Here is a 22,427-nt window from a genome sequence, read left to right on the forward strand (position 1 = left end):
CGGCACAGCGCCGCACCTGGAGCGGCGGCCGCGGCAGCGGGGAGCGAGCCGCGGGGAGCGAGCCTCCGGGACCGAGCCGCGGGGAGCGAGCCTCCGGAACAGACCCGCGGGGAGCGAGCCGCGGGGAGCGAGCCTCCGGAACCGAGCCGCGGGGAGCGAGCCTCCGGAACCGACCCACGGGGAGCGAGCCTCCGGAACAGACCCGCGGGGAGCGAGCCGCGGGGAGCGAGCCTCCGGGACCGAGCCGCGGGGAGCGAGCCTCCGGAGCGCGGGTCGCTTTCGCCTCCCCCGAGCCCAGAGTTAAAGTCTGTGTTATAACTCCGGAACTGGGGGCACAGGAGCAGGCGGACGCGCGCTAGAGGGGAGCGAGCAGCCCTCGGTCCAGCTCTGCGTCCGCCACCCCCCCGTGCGCTCCACGGAGAGAGATGCTCCCCTGCTCCCCTGCTCCCCTGCTCCCCCGACTCCCGAAGGTGTCACGGTTAGCGAACATGTGCTGACAGACGAGTCGTGGCCCATAGTGTAGTTCCTAAAGGAAAGTGTCTGTGTGCATCCCGGTCCGTAAGAGCCGCCTCTCCCTGCTGTAACTTTTAAGCTTCTTGGGGTAAGAATTGTAACAGGTTCTGATCTGCAGAAAAAACTAACCAAGGCAGCTGCTCCAAATTCAATATAGGAAAACCTCCATCAGAAGCAAACTGAACTAGAAGCAAAAAGTTCAAGTACTTGCTGCCCTTTTGCAGGATCTTTTACAAGGTAAGACATGGCAGGTTTACACAGTAGTGTAAAGTAAGACATTACACTATATCCTTCTTAGTTTAGGTTTGAATACATTCTTATCTGATTCCCATCATCTGTCTGTCCCAGGGGCTACACTACAAGCTAAAGCAGACGGTGATACAAATGAAATGGGAGGCAAGAGCACAACAGTAATGTGTGTTAAATAAAGTATTTAATGAAATGTCAGTATCATATCTTTATTGTTACTTAAAGGATAAAAAACTCTGTAAGAGTTTAATACTATTATTTACTCTTATTACTAAGAGTAAAAATACTACTGCTTCAAGAATCACTTCTGATGTATGACATCTTCTAAAGAGATTTTTAAATGTTTCAAAAGTTTCAAAAATTAAAAGTTGCAGGCATTACATTTAGAGAAAAAATGCAAATAAAATCTGTGTCATTGAAATCTTTAAGGACTGGACTAGTAAAGTATTTCAAATATATGACAACATAAATTTAAGAATTGTGGGAGCTGCTGCTCATACTCTAATTTTAGCACTTAATAGTTTTATCTGTTCTCTCATACTTCATTAAGGAGTTACTTTATGATCTGATATTTTTGTGTGTTTGAGGAACTTTCCTTTCTATCAATGTTAACCAAGAACAGTCCTTTTTGTCCCATTCTGAGAATATGTATCTGACATAATTTGACTGTCCTGATTACATTAAGCATTAGAGTTTAGGATTCAGATAAAAAATTATCTTTTTTCAAGTTCTCATAGAGGGTCTAAGACACAAATACTTTTTGTAGGAGGAATTTTCTGTATTACTAGAAACAGTTCCAAGAGAGGTCAAAGCGTTAAAGGTGAGACTGTTAGATTTCTCTTTCAGAAGTGCATATTCCCACTTGAAGTATCCACAACTTTTCTTATTACCTCCTTGCTTGCCAACAGGACAACAAAAAAATGCTCTGCCGTGATTTGGGCCAGCATTTGACACAGAGAGTTTTTTGGCTCTTCGGCCACAGTTACACAGAGGGGGAGTTGATTTTCCATTTCTCACAGCTCTTACAGACTCATTCAAATTGACTGTGGAGTTCAAAACAGCAGGAGATACTTTGGGCAAATTTGAACTTCTCAAAGGTAAGGAGTGAGCAAAAGAGGAAGTTTTCTCTTGATATATACGAAAAGACTGTTTTTTTGCTGGTGGGCATGTTTTTGGACTAGTTGGCTTTCTTTTAGGAGCCTCTGAAGGAGTAGAGTAATTTCTAATTAATGCTGATTGTGCTGAAACAGCATTTCCCTTTGCAGATGGTAATTTAAAAGCTGAACATTGCAAAGTCTGCCCTTGTACTGTCCCTATATTATAGATTGTAGTATCAGGACTTTTGTAAACAGACCTCAGAGGTTCCATGGGTGCTACACTTTCCTCCAAACTCTGATTATCTGAACTTGTCACAGCCAATTGTTTTGAAATAGTTTCTTCTTCAAGCACTGTTAGATTATCTGTACTTGAGTCATCTTTGAGCTGAACAGAGTCTGAATTTTGTTCATATTGAGATTGTGGTATCAAAGCAATATCTTCCCAGTCTGTCAGCAGAGACAAGCACTCAGAACTGGTGCTGATGTCCCCACTGGAGAGAGTGACTGAGGGGATGGTGGTGGAGACAAGCACCAGCCCTGATCCCTGTACGGGGAGGCTGGGCCTGGCTGTTCTCAGAGGCTGCCCAATGCTCAATCCCTGCTGGATGCCTGTTGATGCAGGACTGGGACATGGCTGTGCCAGAGCCAGAGGAACAGGAAATCTGTCAGAAGAAGCTGCTGAAGAGCTTTGGGATTGAGCATGGAACTCAGTCCTTGAGCTGCTGCGGGGTACAACATGGACATCTGCAGAGGGATCAGTGCAAGTCATCTGCTGTTGCCCAGTCTGTGCATTAGAATTTATCCTGTTTCCAGCAATATTGTTGTGTTTGTTCTCAGCCACAGATTTTGTTTCACAAGTTCCATCTCTAGATGTTTCAGGTCTGCTCTTACTTCCCAGTGGAGTCTTGTCAATGATGTTTACAGTCAGTGTTCTGGAAATTGAATTACTCTTCTGACGTGCCTAGGGAGTCCATAAACAAAAGCAGATTCTGGAAAGTGAATACCCAGACATTTTGGGAATAAATGTACAAAATTAATAAGCGTATCAGCCTAAGGATGTTCTTTCCAAATCATAGTCAACATGCTGGGTTTATTATTTGAATAGCTCACCTTTCTTCTGTATTGCAGGCTACAAAGCAAGTAGACAGAAGATACAAAGTAGTGACTAACCTTATCCAAAGATTTAGTAATTTTCAGCACACATCCGTCACAAATCAGCCTCCAAGCAAGACGAGCAGTATTCCGGGAATCATCCAACCCTTCCAAAGTATGGTTATATTAATGTCTTTTTTTTTTTTTTTAGCTGCTACTGGGGATAGTTCTTATTACAGGAAAAATGTAATCTAGGTAAGCCTTACATGAATGACAAGGAGTTACATAACTGTGACACTTAGTCATCTAGTTCAAAAAAGGGAAGTGGAAGTAGAAAATTCCAAATAATTCTCTGTGCTGAAACATCTGAAGGATTATCCATAGAGCTGAATATCTGTTCACAATTTTAAATATCCCTGCTCTTTTCATTAATCAAGTAAAAAAAAAACCAAAAAAAACCACCATATTGTGCTGGAATTCTCTCATATTAACATGATACCCAGAGCTATCAGGTAAAATCAAGTTTCTTTATATTCACCTCTTTTCTTTTGCATCTTAGCAATTCATAAATTGATCTTGTGAACATGCACTCAGTAGCAGAGATTTCAGAAATTAATTATGAGGTTAGAAATAACAAACTGATCTCAGAGCACTTTGCCTTTCTTGTTTTGATGATCTGGTCTGTTGGACAGAACATGGCATAACCTGAAACAGTAATTATTACTCAGAGTAATGACTATTAACTAGCTGCTTTAGGTTAAGTTAGCTAACTAAAGCTAAATAGTACTGTTTAGCTTTATAAGATACATATATTTATATATGTATTAAAATGAGGATCATCATGCTTACCAGAATGTTCCCGTCCTTCAAAAGCTATTCCCAAATCCTGCAAAGCTCCATTTAGCCCTTTAGGCTTTCTGTTATAGAAGGCCTAAGGAAAGAAATGCAGGTGCTTAACATGAAGCATTTCAAAACCTTTCCCTAGTGAAGCAAAGCCATTTTGGAAATACCCCCTTACGAATAATAAATCTCACAAGGCAATTAAGCAAGTTGGGTATCTGCATTTTACAGTGAGGATAAGACTATAAGTGACTTACCCTGTTAAAAATCAGAATGGAAAGAACCATGAATCCCTTCTCTCAGTCTTAAGCAAATCCATTCTGTCTGAGCTCTGAAAGTCATTTGTCTGCACTCTATGGCTTACACTGATGAAAGTCTTAACAGACTAGAATTGAAGAATACAACTATAAATAATACCTTAAGGTGCAATCAAAGGCATGGGCATGAAAATATCTGGCATAAGTAGGGATATTTTTGTAAGTGAAAAAAGTGAGTACTACTACTTGCTCCTGATATGAGTATCTGATTTGATCATTAGAAAGGGGGAATATTCCTGGTGTTTATCTTTAGAGACCTAATTCTGCTGCCTACCTGTAAGGTACCTGTAAGTAGACTATAATGAAGACTTCCTTCACACCCATATAAGGCACACAAGACAAAAAAAGATAGGAAACAAGGAGAGCAAAACATGTCAGGAAAGGAAGAGCAGCTCATAAACACAAAATAAAGCCAGGTTGCTCTGGTCAGTGGGACATACAACCCTGCCTTGTAAGCTCAGTTACAGTCAGCCTTTGAGGTGAGGGTGGGTAGAAATGTTTCAGTCTGTCAATCTTCTCACCCTATACGTTGCTTTGAGATCAATCCAGGAATTCAGAATGTCAGGTTTGCGCAGCTGCTTCCTTTTACACTCGTAGTGCAAACACACACCCAGGTCCCAGTCTGTGCAGAGAAAACCAGTCAATCCACTACTACAGAACTGGCCTAAAATCCACAAATGTGTCCCTTTATGTGGCCTAAAAGTCTACATAAAGGGACACAACATCAACACAGTGTCAGCATCCTGTGCTGCTGGATAGTAGGGACAGGCTGTGAAGTGATTGTCCATGGGAAACCCTAGAGTTGCTGCAATGGGACATCAGAAGAAGCAAATCTCTGTTTTAGTGAATAATTTCATGCAGTTAAAGATCTCAAAGACATCATTAATACATTTAGACACAGTAAGAATAGTCATACAGTTCACTAAAGCCGAAAAATGTAAGTGTCAGACCCTGGAGTCAAAGATGCAGTGAACATGTCAGGATTCCATGGATTTCATATTTTCAGTCCTATCCCAATATTCCGTATTTTTAATATCTAATAACAGGATTTTGGCTGCCTAGCAGTGAAGACAATCTCACTAGCGCCACCTAATGTTATTACTGTGCAGAAAGAGCAAATGAAAATGTTACCTGTCCAAGTAACAAAGGCACACACTTTTGCATCTGAAGAATTACTCTGACTATCTGTACTGAATATAATTTTCTTCTCCTTTTGTATCATTTGAATCCATTTCAAAAACTGAGATAAGCAAATGTTGAGAGGCACCCCTTCGTCAACTTGTTTCTTCAAGGAACAGAACAAGAAGCATGTATGTGTTAGAATGCACTGAAATTCATTTGAGGTTTGTTTCTTTTTAGCCCTTTAAAGGCCTCTTTAAATAAAACAGTAAACAGCAATTGTACAATTGAAAAACAATGTTAAGTCACTATTATACCTGTGTTATGCCAGTTAGTTCTGTACAGAATTCAGAGAGAATAGGATGCTCTTGGGGCTGGACATACATGTGGAATTCAGATTCAATAGCTCCTGTTGAGGTGTTTAACAGGACTGCTGGAAATTCAACTGCAACAAACACAGAAGAAGAAGAAACCAAACAAAACAGAAACAAAATACAAAGCCAGGAAGGTTAAAACTGTTCCCAGGAATGGCACCATTTTAAAATGGGTCCCTGCCAACTCAGCATATTCCACTATTCTATTCTACATATATACATAAAAACATATAGTTTAGATTTCAAGCATGATGCTGGCAAGGTCAAGGTGGGTTTCATTCCTGTGATTTGCTTAACAGCTGGACTCAGTCCTTGTCGGTCTCTTCCAGTTCAGAGTATTCTGTGATATACATATATATGTATATATATATCTATATGACACGTAGTGACGACACATGGTTCAAAGCCAGGCCGGTGCACTCACTGATCTCGGGCCCGCGCCGCCCGCGGTCCTCCCAGCACGTGGCCTCGAAGTCCAGGACGATGAGGAAGGGGAAGCGCTGCCCCGCGGCCGCCCGCGCCCCGCTCCGCGCGCTGCTCCGCGCCAGCCCCAGCTGCCTGCGGACACGGACCGCGCTCAGGGGCCGCCCGCCACCGCTGCGGCCCCTCGGCTGCCCGAAGCCCCTCGGCTGCCCGAACGCCGTCACCGCGCCCCGGCCCCGCACCTGGCCAGGCGCTTGGTGGCCATGGCCGCTCTCCGCCGCCTCAGGGAGCGGCCGCCATTTCAAAGCTCCCGCGGGCCCGCCCCCATCGCGCTCTCGGCGCTCGGCTGCTCCGGCCGCGGCCCCGGCGCCGCCCAGCGCGATCCGAGAGCGCCCGGGAGCGCAGGGCTGCGCCGGGCCGTGAGGGGCCGCCTGACCCCGCCGCTCCCGTGCGGGCCATGGCGAAGGGGCTGTGCCTCAATGGGCGCAAGCGGCCCGGAGAAGCCGCGGAGGGGCCGCGGGCGGCGCGGAAGAGGCGGAAGGCAGATGGCGGCGGCCAGGGCCTGGGCCGCGAGGTGAGAGCCGAGCGCCCGGTGTGAGGAGCGCGGTGCGGGCCGTGCTTCCCTCACGGCCGCTTGTCGGCGGTGTTGCTGTGTCCCCCGTTGGGGTGCTGGGAGCTCAGCAAAGCCGTGTACACCGGCAGTGTACCGGGAGGGTAGGGTACAGCTAGTGCCTGCAGGTAGCATCATAGAATGTCCTGAGTTGATCCACAGGGCTCCTCGAGTCCAACTCTTGGCCTCTTGTCCAACAGGACACCCCAGCACAGACACACACCCACCGTGTGCCTGAGAGCATTGTCCAAACGCTTCTCGAACCTTCCCAGGTTTGGGGCCTTGACCGCTGCCCTGGGGAGCCTGTTGATGGCTTGGATTGTGCTGCAAGAGATGTAGAAAATAACTCATTTGGAGTGCTCTGCATTACATTTAAGAATTTTTGTTTAAAAAATATATACATTCTCCAATATAATCTTGTCATAAACAAAGCAGATCTTGAAAGGAGTGTTGTGTGTGCTCAGCACATGCACCCCTGGAGGATGCAGAGCAGCCCCACCTCACCCAGAGCACACTGAGTCAGTGCCCATGGCACAGGAGCTGGTGTGTCCAGCCTGTGAGATCAGGCCTGTTTGTACCCTAGAGACAAATTCCCGTGGTTGGCAGTACCCCCTCCTTGGTGAATCAAAACCTCTGCTCTTTGTGTGGGTTTTTCTGCAAAGCTTTAATTCGGCCGTAGTGAAAACAACGGTGTCATTACTTGTCTCAGCATGAGAGATGAGGCACTAGCAATTACACCAGCCTGTGCTATTATTGCCAGGTGATTCTTAAACACTGAAACCTCTCTTTAGCTTCCTTACCCACTGACAAATGTCTTGAAGAGCACACCAGCTCAGCCCCATGTGGGCAGGCTCTGTCCAAATTACTGAGCACACAGCATGTTAGTGTGCAGGGGAAAAGAACTTCCAGTGGTTATTCATGCTGTGAGGTTTTACATTCTCTAGTGTTGTGTGGTGTTTTTCCCCCTGTATGCCTTGATGTCTTTTTATCACCTATAAAAAGAGTATCTTTAAAATTTTTACAGGAGTTCTTTGGAACAGAACGTCTGATCAGTGGAGGTCACCAAAATGCCACATTTACTTGCTAATTAGTCTTTAGAAGAATTTGTGCATCTAGGCTTGAAGAACTTCTGTGTAGAACTGTGTGGCACAGTCCCCACCTCATCTCCTCATTGCTTGTTTTCTGCAGCTTCCTTGGATTTTACTGAAGCATTTTTCCCTGCAGGGGTCAGCAAACACTTCTGGCAGAGCAGATCCCACACTGTAGATAGAGAAAACCTCACATGGTATGAGTGGCTGTATGTAGCACTTGTACAAATGTTTAAAGCTCTACAGGAGCAAGTAGGGGACAGGGTTGAGAGACCAGGATATTGTGTTGCATGTCAATTGTCTCCTTACTGCATACATCTTATGTTAATTTTTATTAAATGACTCTCTGAAGTTAGAGTACCTGGGTTACTGAAATCTTGATAAATGTAATACTAAAATGGGATCTGAAATGAAGCTTGTGTTTATAAAGAATGGAAGAGTTACTTTAAATGTAGCTTGAAGTATCCAAATAGTTTCTTTTTCCTTCTTTTTTCATGGACTGGTGTGATTACATGAAAGCTCTCTTTACCAGTTTTTCCCTTTCCACAGGAAAAGTCGTGTCATTTGTCAGCAGCTCTGCTTGGCGAGGACTCCGAAATCAGCCAGGACCACCTGTATGAGCTGCTGAAATATGCAGCTCTGGGGAAATGCCACAGTGCAGCACAGCCCAGGTACATCCACAGCTGCAATCAGCCTGGTCTCGTGTTCTCCCCTGGTGTGCAAACATTCCTAAAGGAATATTGGCCATGCTTTGGAATGCTTGTTGTGGAGTTGCCATAACCAGCAGCCTGGATTGTGCAGATACAGTTGTTGTTAGACTTGGCCAGAAAGCAGAATTCCTCTTCTGGCTGAAATCCTACCATTCCATAGTTTTGTTTCATGCAGTTTTGAAAAACTGTGTGTAAATGACTGCTGTGGAACTGAAGAAGCTTTACACACTGAGAAACAAAATACCCTGTTAAAATATTAACATAAATATTAATGCATTTCATGTTAGATATAATTGAAACAGAGTGCTCTAGAGCATTTTAGAAAAAACATATTTTAGTCACTTTTTCCTTTCACTGGGCCACTTCTCAGTACTGGAAGGGAAAGGTTGAGGAGGGCTTATAACCTTGAATGGCAAAAATGAATCTTCAAATGAAACTCAAAGCAGAAAATATCCCACTTTAGATTTTAATAGTGAGTAGAAAATTATTTTGTGAAACTTATTTTGATGCATTAATTCACCAGACTGCATCACTACAGTTGTTGCTGGTATATTCACATTCTGATGCATATGAATGAGGTATACGTGTCTTGAAATGGTATGGAGCAGAAATTTGCAATAACTCTTTCTCTGTCTGCTGTATTGTGTTGATTCCAGGAATATGTGGCTGTTTGAGATAAGCTGTAAAGCCTCTTCTTATTGAAGTAATTTGGCACTTTGCCATTTACTGACTTAAAAGCTGGGCTGGTTCCAACTTTTTTTAAGAGTGTTTGATAGATAATTGTTTTGCTTTGATTTTTATGTTTAGGGTTTGTTTTTTTTTTTTAATTATTGCTCTTTTTTAACTGCAGCTGGTGCCATATTTATCACCAAAGCCACCTGGCTGGGGTTGTGGTTGTTGTTCTACATGAAATGAGCCAACTCCATTTCTACAGATTCTATTTACAGTTCAAGCACCTCAGGAAAGTGTTCCGGCATGTAAGTCCCCAGACTGCATCGGTGTCTTCTAAACTTCTTTCAGTCCTGAAACCACATCCCAGGGATAATGGCTGCAGTGGAATTATTGCCATTCCCAAGGATGTGGCCATCCTTGACAGCAAGTGGAAGGATCTGTTTGCAGCAGTTGTCAGCTCAGAACAAAGGAGAGGGACTTTGATATTAGGAACAGGATTTCAAGACATGTGTCTTTGAAGCCTTACCAGGTGAAATGTTCATTGATGTTTCAGTCCTCTGACTGTTACATATCCTGTACCTACAGGATGTCAATTAGATTATAAATATCAAGGATTAATTTCAATAATTTGGAATTTACTCTGAGTGAGGAGGGTCTCAATAGAGTTATGCTAGTCCCACTGGTTGAAAAATACCACTTTTATTATTTGCACTTTGTCTAGTTTCTCCCATTTCCCAAAAAGATTATTTAAATAATTGTTTTAATCTTCTGACTTACAAGCAACATTTTTGAAGGAAGATAGAAAGAAAGAAGGACTTGAATTCAAGCTTCTAGAGAGTTCTTTCTGAACTGCAGCAAATGTAAATCACAACTTAACTGGAAAGACTGGAACTGGCTTTAGTTTCTATCAAAGAAGGTCTTGAGATTTGCCTTCTTGATTATATCAGGCAAGGCAAATCTGTCCTGTAGTACAAAGAATCTTGTATCATCGCTTGTTGGAACAGGTTTGGTTTGTGTTGGGTTTTTCTACTTGATAAAACACCAAATGTACTTCCACTATTTCTTTATCCATCCTCCTCTGAATTTGGCTGGTTTGGGGATCAATAAACCCCTCATTTGCTTGTTATTTCTGTCTGTTGTTCAAAGTAACTAACATGTTTTCACATTTTCTTTTTTCAGAGATTCACACTAGCACCTTCCGCTAACTTCCCGGTCAGCCTGTATGGAGAAGGAACAAACCTGAAACCTCAAAACACTCCACAAGGTATTTTGTTTGGGTTGGCATTGTATCTTTCAAGAGAGTGACTCACTTTGATCAGAAATTTGCGATCTTGCATCCTCTGCAATCCCAGCATTCTGCCGTGGTAAACTTGTTTAGAAAGGAACACATCCAATGGCTTAAACCATGAGTTTCTTATCCTGACTAGTTCAGGAACTCCTGTTGGGCCGATTGTCAAAGTGAATGTGAAACCAGAAAAAGGTTTTAACATATTTAATCCAAATCCCTGCTGCTTTACTACCCATTTTGTGATTATTTTATACTAAGATGTATCTAATCAAAGAGACAGAGATAGAAATTAGGTTTGAGCTAAGAAGACTGTGTATCTTTTTCTCTGACCCTTTCTCCAGTCCGTTGTGCCAGGTAGTAATTTGGAATGGTGCAGCCTCTAAGTGTTGATCTGATGCAGAAACTGAGCTTGACAGATGCTTCTGTATTTTACAGGTTTGACTTCCACCAGCAGTGAATGCATTATTAAAAGCTCAGACTTGCAATGTGATCCCATCATTCAGAGATATGGAGAAAAAAAAAAAGGCCTTACAAGCTATACTCTAACTTTAGAAGAGCAGAAAAGAAATGATTATCCCATAGAAGGTCAGTTTATGAGTGAGGGCTGTTCAGTTGTTTTGTTGTGTTGGGGGTTATTTTTAATTTTGACAGTTTAGTGATACAGTTTGTCATATAAGATGAGTTGTAGAAGAAAGTTATTTTTCTTATTCCTGGGTGTGTTTTCCCTCCAGGTTCCCCTGGATGCAAAGGCTACATCTCCACAGAGTGTGATGAGCAGAGGACAGACAGCAGCCCCCTCTTCGGTCTGGATTGTGAAATGGTAAAACTCAGTGTGTGTGGCCTTACAAAACAGAGTGAGGCACCCAGCTCCTACCAGCTGCTCCCAAGTGAGCCAAGCACTCTGTATTTGTGAAACCACTTTTGATATCTTGGTATCTTGCTGCCAGTCCCTTCCTTGGTGGTACCAGTGCTAATGCAGCAGTGGTTCTGGCAACAAGACAGAAATAATATCCTCAGCAAACAGCTCAGTTCTGTGGAGTCCCAGAGCAGCAGCTGGATCTGCCAGGCCTGTCAGCAATGCTGCAATAACCCATGAGACTGCTGTGAAATTCCTCCTCAGAAATTCCAAACCTCCAAAGTTTGGGAAAGGAAAGACACTTTCCTGTCACACATCTTTCCTTTAGCCATCACAGTTCCTCTGGCAGCTGCTGTGGTGAAGACTCCTCCTTTAGGGCAGTTTTATCCTTGCAGAGATGCCTGTTTGGCACCGGCATTAACTATTGATACAGCCTGGGCTCTGCCTTTAAATTGTATAACGTCTCTGGGGCTGGTGCTGTCAGTGGCACTTGTGCAGTGCAGAGCACAGACTGATTCTGTGAAATCAGCACTTCTTTACAAGGTTTTTCTGTGCCATGCTTGCCTGGGTGTTTGCTGTGCTTACAGTGCACATTTAACAATTGAAATGAAGCACAGGAGCGTATAAACCCACCAGCTGTGAGTGGTACATCTCTAAGTCAGGGAACTCCTTCACAGTGATGCTGCTGCAGCCAAAGCTGATGTTAGCTAAGGTTTTTGAGTGGCAGCATCTTGCTGATTCAACAACTGCCTCTGCTTCTTCCTGACAGTGCCTGACTGCAAAAGGGAATGAAGTCATCCGTGTGTCTTTGGTGGATGCACAGGGTCAGTGCCTCCTGAATGAGCTGGTCAAACCTGAGAGCACAGTGGTGAACTACCGCACCAGGTCACTTGCACAAACCTTTCTTATCTCTTTGTCTTTCTGAGCTGCTGCCCTTTCAAATTCAGCCTGTTACACAGGACCTTTCAGAAACCCCTTGGTTTGCACAGATGCTTGCTGCATATCCTTCAGTGTTAAGAATACAGTTCTTGCTGTGTGACTAAAGTGACCAACATTATGTGTACAATCTGCTGCACAGTGCCCATAGGGCTGCCAGGCAGAACCACTGCCATCCTGCAGTGTCCACGGGAAAGTTCTGTTACAAATTAATGATACACGGTACAAGTTACTCTTCACTATTGGTTATAAAATAAGATGGAGTCCATAGCTAAATTTACTCATATGTAAAAAATGCATAGAGCTTGTACACACCTTTAGGGTGAGGCTCAGGATTATAACAAAAGCAGGCAAAACTCAAGGCTTGTCTTCTTCAAAACTTCACCTGGCTTTATTGAGGATGTGATGTCCCAGTCCCCTCGGGTTACTTGGAAGCATCTCCCTTCACCATCAGACTTCCAGTAGTTCCTTACCTGTGCTGTCTGATGCCAACTGCATCACTTAAGAATACCTGGGAGAAATAAACTTTTGAAGCAGATGTGGTAGCACTCTTAGCAGTTTAGCTGCAGTATATCCTCTGATGTTGGAACAGAAAACAGTAAATAGCATTCTGTGATTTGCTACACAAAGTTCATATTTTATAGGACCTGCTTGTAATATTTTCTAGCACACAGTGTTGCTAATGTGTTGCTTTTAACTCACTCAACTTTTGTTTTGAAGATTCTCAGGAATCACAAAGAAAATGCTTCTTCCAGTGAAGACAAGACTGTCAGACATCCAAACCAGGCTAAAAAAAATGCTTCCCCATGATGCAGTGCTGGTGGGTCATTCTTTAAATTCTGATCTTCAGGCTTTGGAAGTGAGTATGTTTTTAAGAGTGTTTTTCCTGACCCTGTGTTATTCATTTCACACCTGGACACTCTTTAACAATTGCTCTTTTTATTAGCAAACACTTGTTAATTGCTTTTTATTATGAATAACCCTATCTGTAAGGATTTAAAGGTCAAGGACTCTCATTACAGTTCTAAAATTTGCAAGGGGCTGTTCAGAACCAAAAGTCTGTCCAGACACAGATATTGTTGCAACTGCAGCTTTACCCCTCTGCTTCAGCCAGATGCTTCTGGTAGCTCTGTCATTGGGAGAACTGAAGTCCTTTCTGTGGGTAATTCAATCAATCTAAAATGCTTGAATCATAATTAATCTTTCTAACCCAATCTAGATCTTCCCACTAGAGTGGGAAGTAAAAAGGAGAGTTGGACTTGTTTCATTATTCATTTTGCTGTCTTGTGGATGAGGTATCTGTCAGAGAGAAACTGGCAGCTGAAATTAAAAGGCAGAGGCCCAAAAAATTGTGGAGTTACTGTCCAGTTCTGTATGTCTGCTGTTCTTAAACTAAACAGGGAATGATTTTTCTCCTCCAGATGATCCACCCCAGTGTTATTGATACTTCACTGCTTTTTGCCAGAAGTGAAGGTCGAAGATTTAAGCTGAAATTTCTAGCCAAAGCTGTTTTAGGGTAAGATCATTACTGTACTGTCATGGGAAAGATTAGAAACTGTCATGGTGGGTCATAGGGTCTTACTGTGCCACTAATAGTATCAGAATTATTATTTTGTTACTAAGATTCAAAAGAAAGGAGCAGGTTGTGTGAGTAAGACACGGTAAAAAGGAATTTAGTGGCTGCTTGAAACATCAGGGAGCATAATAAATGGGCTTGTCTTTGAGCAAGCAGGAATGTTGTGACCCAACCAGATTTGAGTCCCAGCAAAACTCGCCTTCCTGCAGGGCTGTAGAGGTGTATTGAATTGTAGAACAACAGAGGCACTTTGGCTCACACAGATGAGAGCTGTTTCAGTTGGCAAGAAAGAAAGGTTAAGGCATGAAAGTCTAATTTTCTGACTTAAATCATATTTCTCAGTGCATCAGCTACCACTGGATAGTATCTTAGTGAGATAGTTCTCCCCATACTCACAGTGAATGGCAATGCTTTGCAGTGCCAAACTTCACTGAACTGGAGGTTGCCTTCCACTCTGTGTACAAATTGTGAGTTGAGCCATTGGTCAAGAAAGAAGTAAAATTTAAAAGTAGTCATGCATCAGAATAGCAAGTATTAGCACTGCTTCTGTCAAATTTCTCCTGTACTTGGCACTGGTGAGGCCACACCTCGAGTGCTGTGTCCAGTTCTGGGCCCCTCAGTTTGGGAAGGACCGTGAGACACTTGAGCGTGTCCAGAGGAGGCAATGAGGCTGGTGAGGGGCTGGGAACACAAACCCTGTGAGGAACGGCTGAGGGAGCTGGGGTTGTTTAGCCTGGAGAAAAGGAGACTCAGGGGTGACCTTATCACTCTCTGCAGCTACCTGAGAAGTGTTTGTGGGCAGGTGGGGGTCGGTCTCTTTCTCCAGGCAGCATTTGACAGAACAAGAGGAGACAGACTAAGCTGTGCCAAGGGAAGTATAGTTTGGATATTAGGAAGAAGCTTTTTGCAGAAAGAGTGATAAAGTGTTGCAATGGTCTGCCTGGAGAGGTGGTGGAGTCACCATCCCTGGATGTGTTTAAAAAAAGGCTGGATGTGGTACTCAGTGCCATAGTTCAGTTAAGGTGTTCAATGATCTTGAAGGTCTCTTTCAACCTGGTGATTCTGTGATTGTGTAAATTCCATAAACCATTTTGCTCAACATTGCAAAAACATTTCTTGCAGTATCTTTTGGGAATATTTCACAAGAATGCTGCTGCACAGAACTTAAATCCTTTTTGGAGAGGGGAAAGCTCTTTTACCCGAAAAGGACCCAGTTTAGAAAAGACAGGATATTTGTCAGTGTGGAAAAACAAGATAACCTGCCTGTACACCTAATTTTGATACCCTAGGAAGGAGATCCAGTGTGAACAGAAACTTGGGCATGATCCTACAGAAGATGCTAGAGCTGCATTGGAATTAGCTCAATTCTTCATTGAGCAAGGACCAACAAAGGTATTTATATCTAATTAAGATTTGTCCTAAAATATGGAACATAATGTTATTGTGTTTTCAAAGAAAAAAACTTCAATCCTGCCCATCCTTCTGTTGATTTAAAAGAGAAAATGGAGCTATGATAGAGGCCCCAGTTTTGACAGCTTGTTACTTCCAGCCTATACCCAGGTACCTGAATATCCTGGGCACTACCAGTGCTCAGTACTCACATCAGCCAGCATTTCTGCTGATCCTGAAGAGGGCACTGGGTAAAGAAGGATTGAGACACTTCCAGCCTGCAGGAATGGCTGTAATTTTTTTAGATGAAAGGAGAGGCCTTGTGTGTTATGGTAGTGATTCAGCTGGTTTTATGAGTCCCTTGTGTTGTTGATTTCGGAGAGAACTTTCTTGGAGATGATTGCCTGTTGATGCTGTGAGTGCTGCATGCTTGAAAATGACAACAGAAAATAATAAGGCAAGAAATTAATGCCCATGTTTCTCCACTGCTGGAGTGTGCCTGTGTGACTCACAGGGAAAGCACAGGCTTTTTGGTCAGTTACAATTAGCTGATGAGATGAAAGCCAGCTAATAATCTTCTTCCTTCCCCAAGGTAGCAGAACTAAACTTGGAGATGCTTCTGACAGCTGAAAAACTGGCTGAGGTCTCACAGAACAAAGCTGCTCTACAGCCACAAGGATGTGGGTTCCAGAAACAGCTGAATGAGCCTCCACCATTATCCAAACCATGGTAATAAGATTCTCAGATATGTATGTTTTTCCTTCAGTTGAATCCTCAGTAAAATCAAACAAGTGCATTATGTTTTTCAGAAGCCATCAGGATCTTCAGACAGACACAAATAATTGCAGCATAGTGCTGCAAAACTTTAAGCAGTTTCATCTTAAATTTCACAGAGTATTTCCTAGGCTTCTTTTGATGTCGTGGACAAGAATATTCTTTCAAATTTCTTACATGAATTGTAATTCTCTGACAAGCATTTCTTGAAAGTTTTTATTCCCCATATTGAAAAGTATTGTGATTCACAGTGTACTTCTCTCTGATAGTTTTTTAGATTGTCTGCAGGAGACTGGCCAAAAACCCCTCCTTTTGGGCAGACAGGGATTAGACTCTTCTGGCCTGTGTCAGAGTAACCTGAGCACTTCAAACAAACAGGTGAATGGACTTAGAGTGGGTTGGTCTAAACATCAAAATAGTTCATAGTTGTTCTTGTTCTGGGAGTGGGTAGATGAGTCCTATTTTAAAAGCTGACTGACAGTACTGTTAGCAATAGTGTTAATACCAGGTTAGCTAAATCCATTTGAGCATTTCGGAAATGAGCTTTGATCCTCTGCATCCTCTCCTGACTCACCCCAGAAGAATTTCTGCCTGAGGGCTTTCTTGGACAATAATGAAAATTAAAGTTGGGAGTTAAATTCAATACCCTTGTTTCTCATCCTCTGCAGTACAATTGTCTTGTACCTCTTTGAGCCTTGTGTGCTCTTGTCCCTCCAGATTCTTCAGAGAGCCTTGGAAGATGTTCCCCTGTCCAAATTCAGTATCATTGGGTTCAGTTTGGGTCCAGAGTATCTTGCATCTCACCTTCATGCTGGACTTTATGAAAAGGTACTATTTTTTGTTTGAGAATAGTTTTCATGCTGAGCTTGTAGAGATGTGATTTATCAGAGGCACTGACTAGTTAGTTCCTTTGCTTTGTGAAGTGCCTTCTCTAATCTGTGTTCCAACAGGTGAGAAGCAAGCTGACTGACATGCTGACAATTTACGCAGGTCCTTTTGACGAAAACTTTTGCATGAAGTCTGTGAAGAAAGAATTTGGGAGGTGTGGACCAATCCAGTCCCTTACAGTGGTAACTGAAACATTCCAGGTGAGGAGCACTCAAAGGTTGCTGACAGGCCTGGAAGGTCTGAGTAAACTCTTGGAAGGTATGGATTAGAACCAAAGAAATACCAGTTATTCTGTTTGGAGTTTTTTTGTGGTAGTTGAAGTCATCAACTACAATCATTCAGGGTGCCTAAAAAGCTGCCCCACACAATAACAAGTGCAGCTCGTGTGCTGCTCAGAGGACTTGAAACACTGGGGAAACTGAGGTGGTTTTTGTTCTTTTAAAGAGAACTGATATGTTAAGGCCTTTAACAGCCAAAGGAGAAAAAGAAAGGGTAGTATTAATTGAAGAGTTAATTGAAGGGGGTTTTAAACAGCTAGAGTATATGGAGCGTTACATATTTACCCCCAGACTTTTATATTATTCTAGTTCTAAAAGAAAGCACAAGTTTATTGAGACATGACTTTTTAAAAAGGGAGGGCTAATGTGTCTCATTGGTAAACCTGAAGTATCTTACTCTTCTATTTCAAGCCATATGTCTGTATCCAGTATGAAGTGCTGGAAGCTGCCCAGCTTGCTGTGGAAAGCCTGAATGGAGCTGAGGTAGCAGGATCCTGCATTGAGGTAAAGACAAACAGCAAAAGTTATGTTCAGCCCAGGCACAGCCTCCAACACATCAGTAATATCACAGAAGTGTGTCTGGGCAAATGCTGGCTGCTTGTGCTGTTACAATCTTCCTGTCCCTGAACAATTTAGGACCACTGGCAGAAAGGAAAAGGCTGGATCCCTCTTTTTTTCCTTAGGGAGTTAGGAAGCATTCTGATCTCCAGCTGCATCTTGAAAAGGCAGATCCAAGTAACAGGGCTATACAGAGTATGGCATTGTAGTTTTATAGTGTCCCTTTATCATGACTAATTAAGTTGGCCTTCATTAGTCGTATTTATTTCAAGTGATGGAAAATAACCTGCCTACTTTTGGTAATGGGAGAAAAGCACTTTAAAATAGAAGCTCAGAGCACAGAGCAGTGTGGGCTCACATGCTTTTTATTCCTGCTGCATCCACCCCAGGTCCAGAGACCAGTCACTGCAGCAATGCTGGACTGCAATGTTCTGATTAAGGAATTAGAACTGGATGTAGAAAATGAAGGTGTGATTTATGTGGCTGGTCTAAAGAAGTCATTAACAGAGACAGACTTGCAAGAAGAATTCAGCCAGTTGAAAGACCTGGAAACACTGTTCCTGCCAAAGGATCTTCAGAGTGGAAAGCACAGGAACTGCTGTTTCCTCAGTAAGTAGCTTCACACACAGCCTGCATATTTCCTTCAAATAAGCTCATTCAGCGGCCCTTGGGACTTTGCACAGGCACAGCAAGAGCTACTGAAACATAGGTAGGGATGGTATTTAAAACGCTCCAGTGAAAGCACATAGTGTTTAGAGGAGCACTTTACAGCTAAATATTTAAGAGGAAAAAATACCTGCTTAAAAAAACTCCAAACATTTACTTTGAAAATGTTAGGGTAGCTAATGGGCTCCAGTACTTCCATGTGAGGGAGGGGTGGCTACTGTGCAGCTTCACCCAGACCAGTAATCACCTCTGAAAGGTGAGAACATCTTGGTGAGTGCTGCTGCAGCCAACTGGCATTTCTAGTCTGATGTTTATCTGTAGCAAGATGAGGATCTGCTTGCTGCAGTGATTTGTTTCTCCTCTCCCTCCAGCTCCACACCTTTAGCTCTGTCTTGTAGGTGCCAAGGAGGGCAGGAACAGCATTGCCAAAGCATGTTCCCTTCTCTATGCATTTCAGAATTCCAGAAAACCCAGAGTGCTGTGGATGCCCTTGAAGCTATAAATGGATGGACCATGAAGGGTAGCAAGCTAAGAAGTAGGAATGCCCTTGCTCCAGGTCACCTCTGGAGATGGATTTGGCAAATGAATCACAGCAATGGGAAACAAGGAAAACACATCTTCTATGAGAAAATGGAGCAGCTGTCTGACTCTGTGAGTGTGAGGCTCTGCTGATGTTTGTTGCAATTAGTGAGTCCCAGGGACTGCCCTGGGAACCTGCAGTGGTAACTTTGAGCTGACTGAGGTGCAGAGCTGCTTGTGACAGAAGGGTCTCCTTGTGCTGGAACAAAGGAGCTGCCAAGGATCAGTTTCCATAGAGCACTTTGAGAGGTAATTCCACACGAGATAAGGGGATGTTTACAGGGCACTGCATAATGTTCAAACCATTTAGCTGCACAGGGCAGTGGGTGGTGCTGCCTAGGAGCTGGAGCCTGGCACTGGAGAGCTGACAAGAGTCACAGGGAGAGGTGAGTGGCTGTGGGGCTGCACAGGAAAGATGAGCTCTAATTGAGGGATGGAGATGCAGCTCTCATTTTTACTGTGGTGCCATTTGAGCAGGGCCTGTGGTTCTGCAGCTGGGCCACTGCACTGCCAAGTGCCAGGCAGGAGCAGCATCACTGCTGCTTTCATCTGGGCCATCCCACAGGTCAGCCTCCCCACACACTTAGAAGTACAATTGCTGATGAATGGAGGATTTGAATGTTTCTGTTCTCTTATGCAGGAGCAGGATCTAAGGAAAAAGGTGAAGAAGTTAGACAACCATATCAAAAAGCTTTATAGAAGCCTGCAAAGTAACACCCTGTGTGTTGTTCTCTTTCCTGGAGTGAACAGGTAACTTCCTACCTATTTTGCAAAGAATCAAAGGAAAGCAGAGCCAAGTATTTTTATCTCGATCTACTAAAAATTAAAGCCCTGCACAAGGAAGAGAAAGCCCAAGAGAGAGGCTGAAGAAGCTGTTGAGCTTAATCTTTCATGTTGGGCCAATAAAACCTCAGCCATAAGTACTGCACAAAAAGCAGGCCTGAGTCACAGCTCATGTATCTGAGGGTCCACAGTGTTCATTAACTGTACAGATCTTATCAGTTCAGCCACCTCCCTCAGAGGACATTTCATCCCCATTGACAATGAGAGAAGTTTTATGTGGCCTTGAGAGAATCAAGCAGAGTTTCCACAGCAGGCAGGATTTTTGCCGGGGTTTGGTTTCTGAAACCACCCAATTACTGCAGCCAAGGCCTCACCTACCAGTAGTTGTGCTGTGGTACCCCACAATGTGCTTCAGCCACAGCTGATCAAAGAGGTGGTTCATGCCCTTATTCTCATGTGATGGACAAAAATGAGAAAACCCAAATTTGTTCACTGAGTCCTTCAGCTTTTATAAAAAGGAGCAAGTCATGCATTTGAGTTGGACTGCAGTACTTCTATCAGGGATACTTCCAGCTGGAGTGGGCTTCCTGCATTTCAGCCCCTGGGCCTGAACTGCCACAATCTCACTGTTTAACTATTAACCAGAGAGGTTCAATCTTTCCTAAGCAAAGGAGAGGGAGCTCCATCTCAGGCTGGGAAGAGATTTCTTGCCAAGTGTGAGGTTCTTGTATTACTGTTTCCCTGAGGACCAACAGCTCAGAGGAGACTTCTTGATTAAAAAGGATGCCAAATAATTGTGGGGTGGAAAAAGAATGCTGACCCATGGGGTTACAGGCTTCTTACTGCCAGCCCAGCAGAGTTATGTGCACAAAGGCTGAACTGAGAAGAACTAACACACCTCTTGTTTGTGTTGCAGCACAAATGGATCACAATCCGGCCTTGGTCTGATGGGAATAAAAGATGATGAAGGGAGGAGTGCTTGTTAAACTGCCAAGTTTTTAAGCAAAGTCTTTTGTTAAGATATTTTTAATTACTTTAAATATTGATGTCTTTGTAAAGATCTCTTACCAGAAGAACAATAGGCTTTCACTCTGTATCTTCTACAACGTCTAAAAATAAAAGCCATTCAAAGTGTCTCAAAACACAAAACTTTTTCCATTAACCCTTCTTGCTGAGGGAAGGTTGAGCCAGGCAGGTGCTTAGGCAGGGCAAACCAGAGCAGTGCTCCACAGGAGCTGGGCAGGATTGGCCTGTGGATGTCATTCCTTGCTGGAGACCAAGGTACCGGCTGGGGCATCTCCCCTGGACCATCCCAGGCCATGAACCAGCCAGCCAGGTCGGTGCAGAACCTGCAGCAGCTGCTCAGCAGTTAACAGCTACCCCAGGGATTGTGTGGATTTCTGGAACTGCAGCACCAACTCCTGAACTGGAGTCGCTGCCTCCTTTCCGGGAAAGTGCTGTACTCAGTCCACGGAAAGGAGGAATCAGTGATTCATACCTCTTGGACAATCTCAGCTTTCTCCTCCTTCCCTGACCACCCCCACCCTCCCCTCACACGCAAAAAGTTTCCATGTAGCTGTGGGAGGGGCAAGGGATGTTTTAAGGAAAGCACCTGGCTGTGTGGACTTCGCACAGCATCGCTGTCAAAAGGGAGCTGGAAGCTGGATGAGGTGATTTGCAACCTGACAGCTCCAGACCTGTCCTCTGCAGCCACTGCCACTTGAAATAGAGGCTGCTTGAGCATCTCCTGTTAAAATACAGAATTTCCAAGCACAAAGATGCTTAGGAGCACTTTAGGCACTCAGAAAAAAAATTTGATAAATTAAAAGGAAATGTTTGTTAAAAGATTTGACCATAAAATGAGGGGTTTTTTCATGTGGTGTTGGAATAGGCCAAGATAAATTTGAAATACTTATCATTCTAGAAATTATTAAATACAGCTGATGGAATATTTACACCCTCCTACTTTCCAACCCTAAGTTCGCTGGGCTGGCTGGGCTGTCTCCTTGTGTTGGGATTGGGGAGTGGCTGTATGGAGGAGCAGGCACAAATACAGGAAAGCAGAAGAAAGTTTAGCACAAGCCCAGAAGCAGCAGCGAGCAGGCAGGAGATGCTCATGTCAGTGTCATTAATGACTACTGAAAGCCACCTGAAAATTAAATCTATTATTCAGCAAGATGAATTCGGCCGTTTTTCTCACACAAAGGTACTTTGGCCACTCCAAGTGAGGCTGGCATTCCTTTGGCTGCAGCTGGTTGCAAGCTGGCATAAGCAATAACATCAGTGCTACTACAGAAAGTGAAAGGAAGCCAGTCCCTGCTGCTGAGCCAGTCCAGCAGACACTGGGAGCTCAGGGAGTGAAGGGCAGACTGACCCCAGCACTCATCCCTCTCTAAGATTCCCTCCTGTTCAGGTTGTTCACATCCAGCATCTCCTTGTGACAGACACTAGCACTGCAAAGCTGAAAAAAAGCAGCTAGTTTTCCTTCCACACACTTTAAAATTATGTGGTCACCTCCCTGCCAGGACTAGATGGGATTTAGTGAGCATCCACAAGTCCTGCTTTAGAAACTCACATGACAAATAAAACTAGCAAGAGTCCTATTCATAGGCATGGAAAAATAAGTAATTTGTCCCTTTTTAATTGAAAAATGTAAAAAGGACTTCAGCTTTAAATAAGACATTTTGTACAAAGCTTGAGCACAAAAAAGTGAACACCAACGTGTCGTCATGTAAACACCACAAATGTTACT

The 22,427-nt window shown here is 43.6% G+C and overlaps 2 protein-coding genes and 1 long non-coding RNA gene across 6 annotated transcripts; 2 read left to right on the forward strand and 1 right to left on the reverse strand.

Moving 5' to 3' along the window:
- Nucleotides 1–36: 36 nt before the first annotated feature.
- LOC111936002 (uncharacterized) lies at nt 37–960 on the forward strand. Its single transcript, XR_002867967.2, has 2 exons — nt 37–750; nt 862–960. It is a non-coding gene; the product is annotated as an uncharacterized LOC111936002 (long non-coding RNA).
- Nucleotides 928–6,374, reverse strand: ERI2 (ERI1 exoribonuclease family member 2). Of its 2 annotated transcripts, XM_086854695.1 has the most exons (8): nt 6,267–6,374; nt 6,026–6,159; nt 5,545–5,672; nt 5,240–5,393; nt 4,630–4,730; nt 3,801–3,882; nt 3,030–3,118; nt 928–2,820 (listed from the first exon to the last, which is right to left on the reverse strand). In XM_086854695.1, exons 1-8 carry the CDS (start codon nt 6,287–6,289, stop codon nt 1,486–1,488), a joined length of 2,046 nt encoding a protein of 681 aa, XP_086710821.1. In that variant the 5' UTR covers nt 6,290–6,374; the 3' UTR covers nt 928–1,485. The 2 variants fall into 2 exon arrangements, with proteins under 2 accessions (XP_086710821.1, XP_086710822.1); XM_086854696.1 differs by lacking the exon at nt 6,026–6,159 and having other exon boundaries at nt 6,267–6,351.
- Nucleotides 6,307–20,824, forward strand: REXO5 (RNA exonuclease 5). 3 transcript variants are annotated; one of them, XR_015277395.1, is made up of 19 exons: nt 6,307–6,598; nt 8,272–8,393; nt 9,283–9,409; nt 10,284–10,368; nt 10,828–10,977; nt 11,124–11,212; nt 12,018–12,133; nt 12,905–13,043; nt 13,606–13,700; nt 15,050–15,152; nt 15,742–15,878; nt 16,193–16,301; nt 16,641–16,751; nt 16,874–17,011; nt 17,501–17,593; nt 18,037–18,256; nt 18,771–19,141; nt 19,533–19,642; nt 20,592–20,824. XR_015277395.1 is itself a non-coding variant. In XM_086854694.1 (19 exons), the coding sequence occupies exons 1-19, from the start codon at nt 6,482–6,484 to the stop codon at nt 20,659–20,661; spliced, it is 2,325 nt and encodes a 774-aa protein (XP_086710820.1). In that variant the 5' UTR covers nt 6,360–6,481; the 3' UTR covers nt 20,662–20,824. The 3 variants fall into 3 exon arrangements, 2 of the variants coding, with proteins under 2 accessions (XP_086710820.1, XP_023792469.1); XM_086854694.1 differs by having other exon boundaries at nt 6,360–6,598; nt 18,771–18,964; XM_023936701.2 differs by lacking the exon at nt 6,307–6,598 and adding an exon at nt 7,864–7,919 and having other exon boundaries at nt 18,771–18,964.
- The last annotated feature ends 1,603 nt before the right edge of the window (nt 20,825–22,427 follow it).

This window comes from Cyanistes caeruleus, chromosome 17 (genome assembly GCF_971803275.1).
Source record: "Cyanistes caeruleus chromosome 17, bCyaCae1.hap1.1, whole genome shotgun sequence".
Lineage (NCBI taxonomy): Eukaryota > Metazoa > Chordata > Aves > Passeriformes > Paridae > Cyanistes > Cyanistes caeruleus.

Coding starts and splice junctions, on each gene's coding strand:
- REXO5 (XM_086854694.1), top strand. CDS start 6,482: ATGGCGAAGGGGCTGTGCCTCAATGGGCGCAAGCGGCCCGGAGAAGCC. Junction 13,701..15,049: donor CTAGCCAAAGCTGTTTTAGG/GTAAGATCATTA, acceptor TTGATACCCTAG/GAAGGAGATCCAGTGTGAAC. Junction 19,643..20,591: donor CTCTTTCCTGGAGTGAACAG/GTAACTTCCTAC, acceptor TTTGTGTTGCAG/CACAAATGGATCACAATCCG.
- ERI2 (XM_086854695.1), bottom strand. CDS start 6,289: ATGGCCACCAAGCGCCTGGCCAG. Junction 5,394..5,544: donor AACTAACTGGCATAACACAG/GTATAATAGTGA, acceptor TGTTCCTTGAAG/AAACAAGTTGACGAAGGGGT. Junction 3,883..4,629: donor ATCTCAAAGCAACGTATAGG/GTGAGAAGATTG, acceptor TTCTTTCCTTAG/GCCTTCTATAACAGAAAGCC.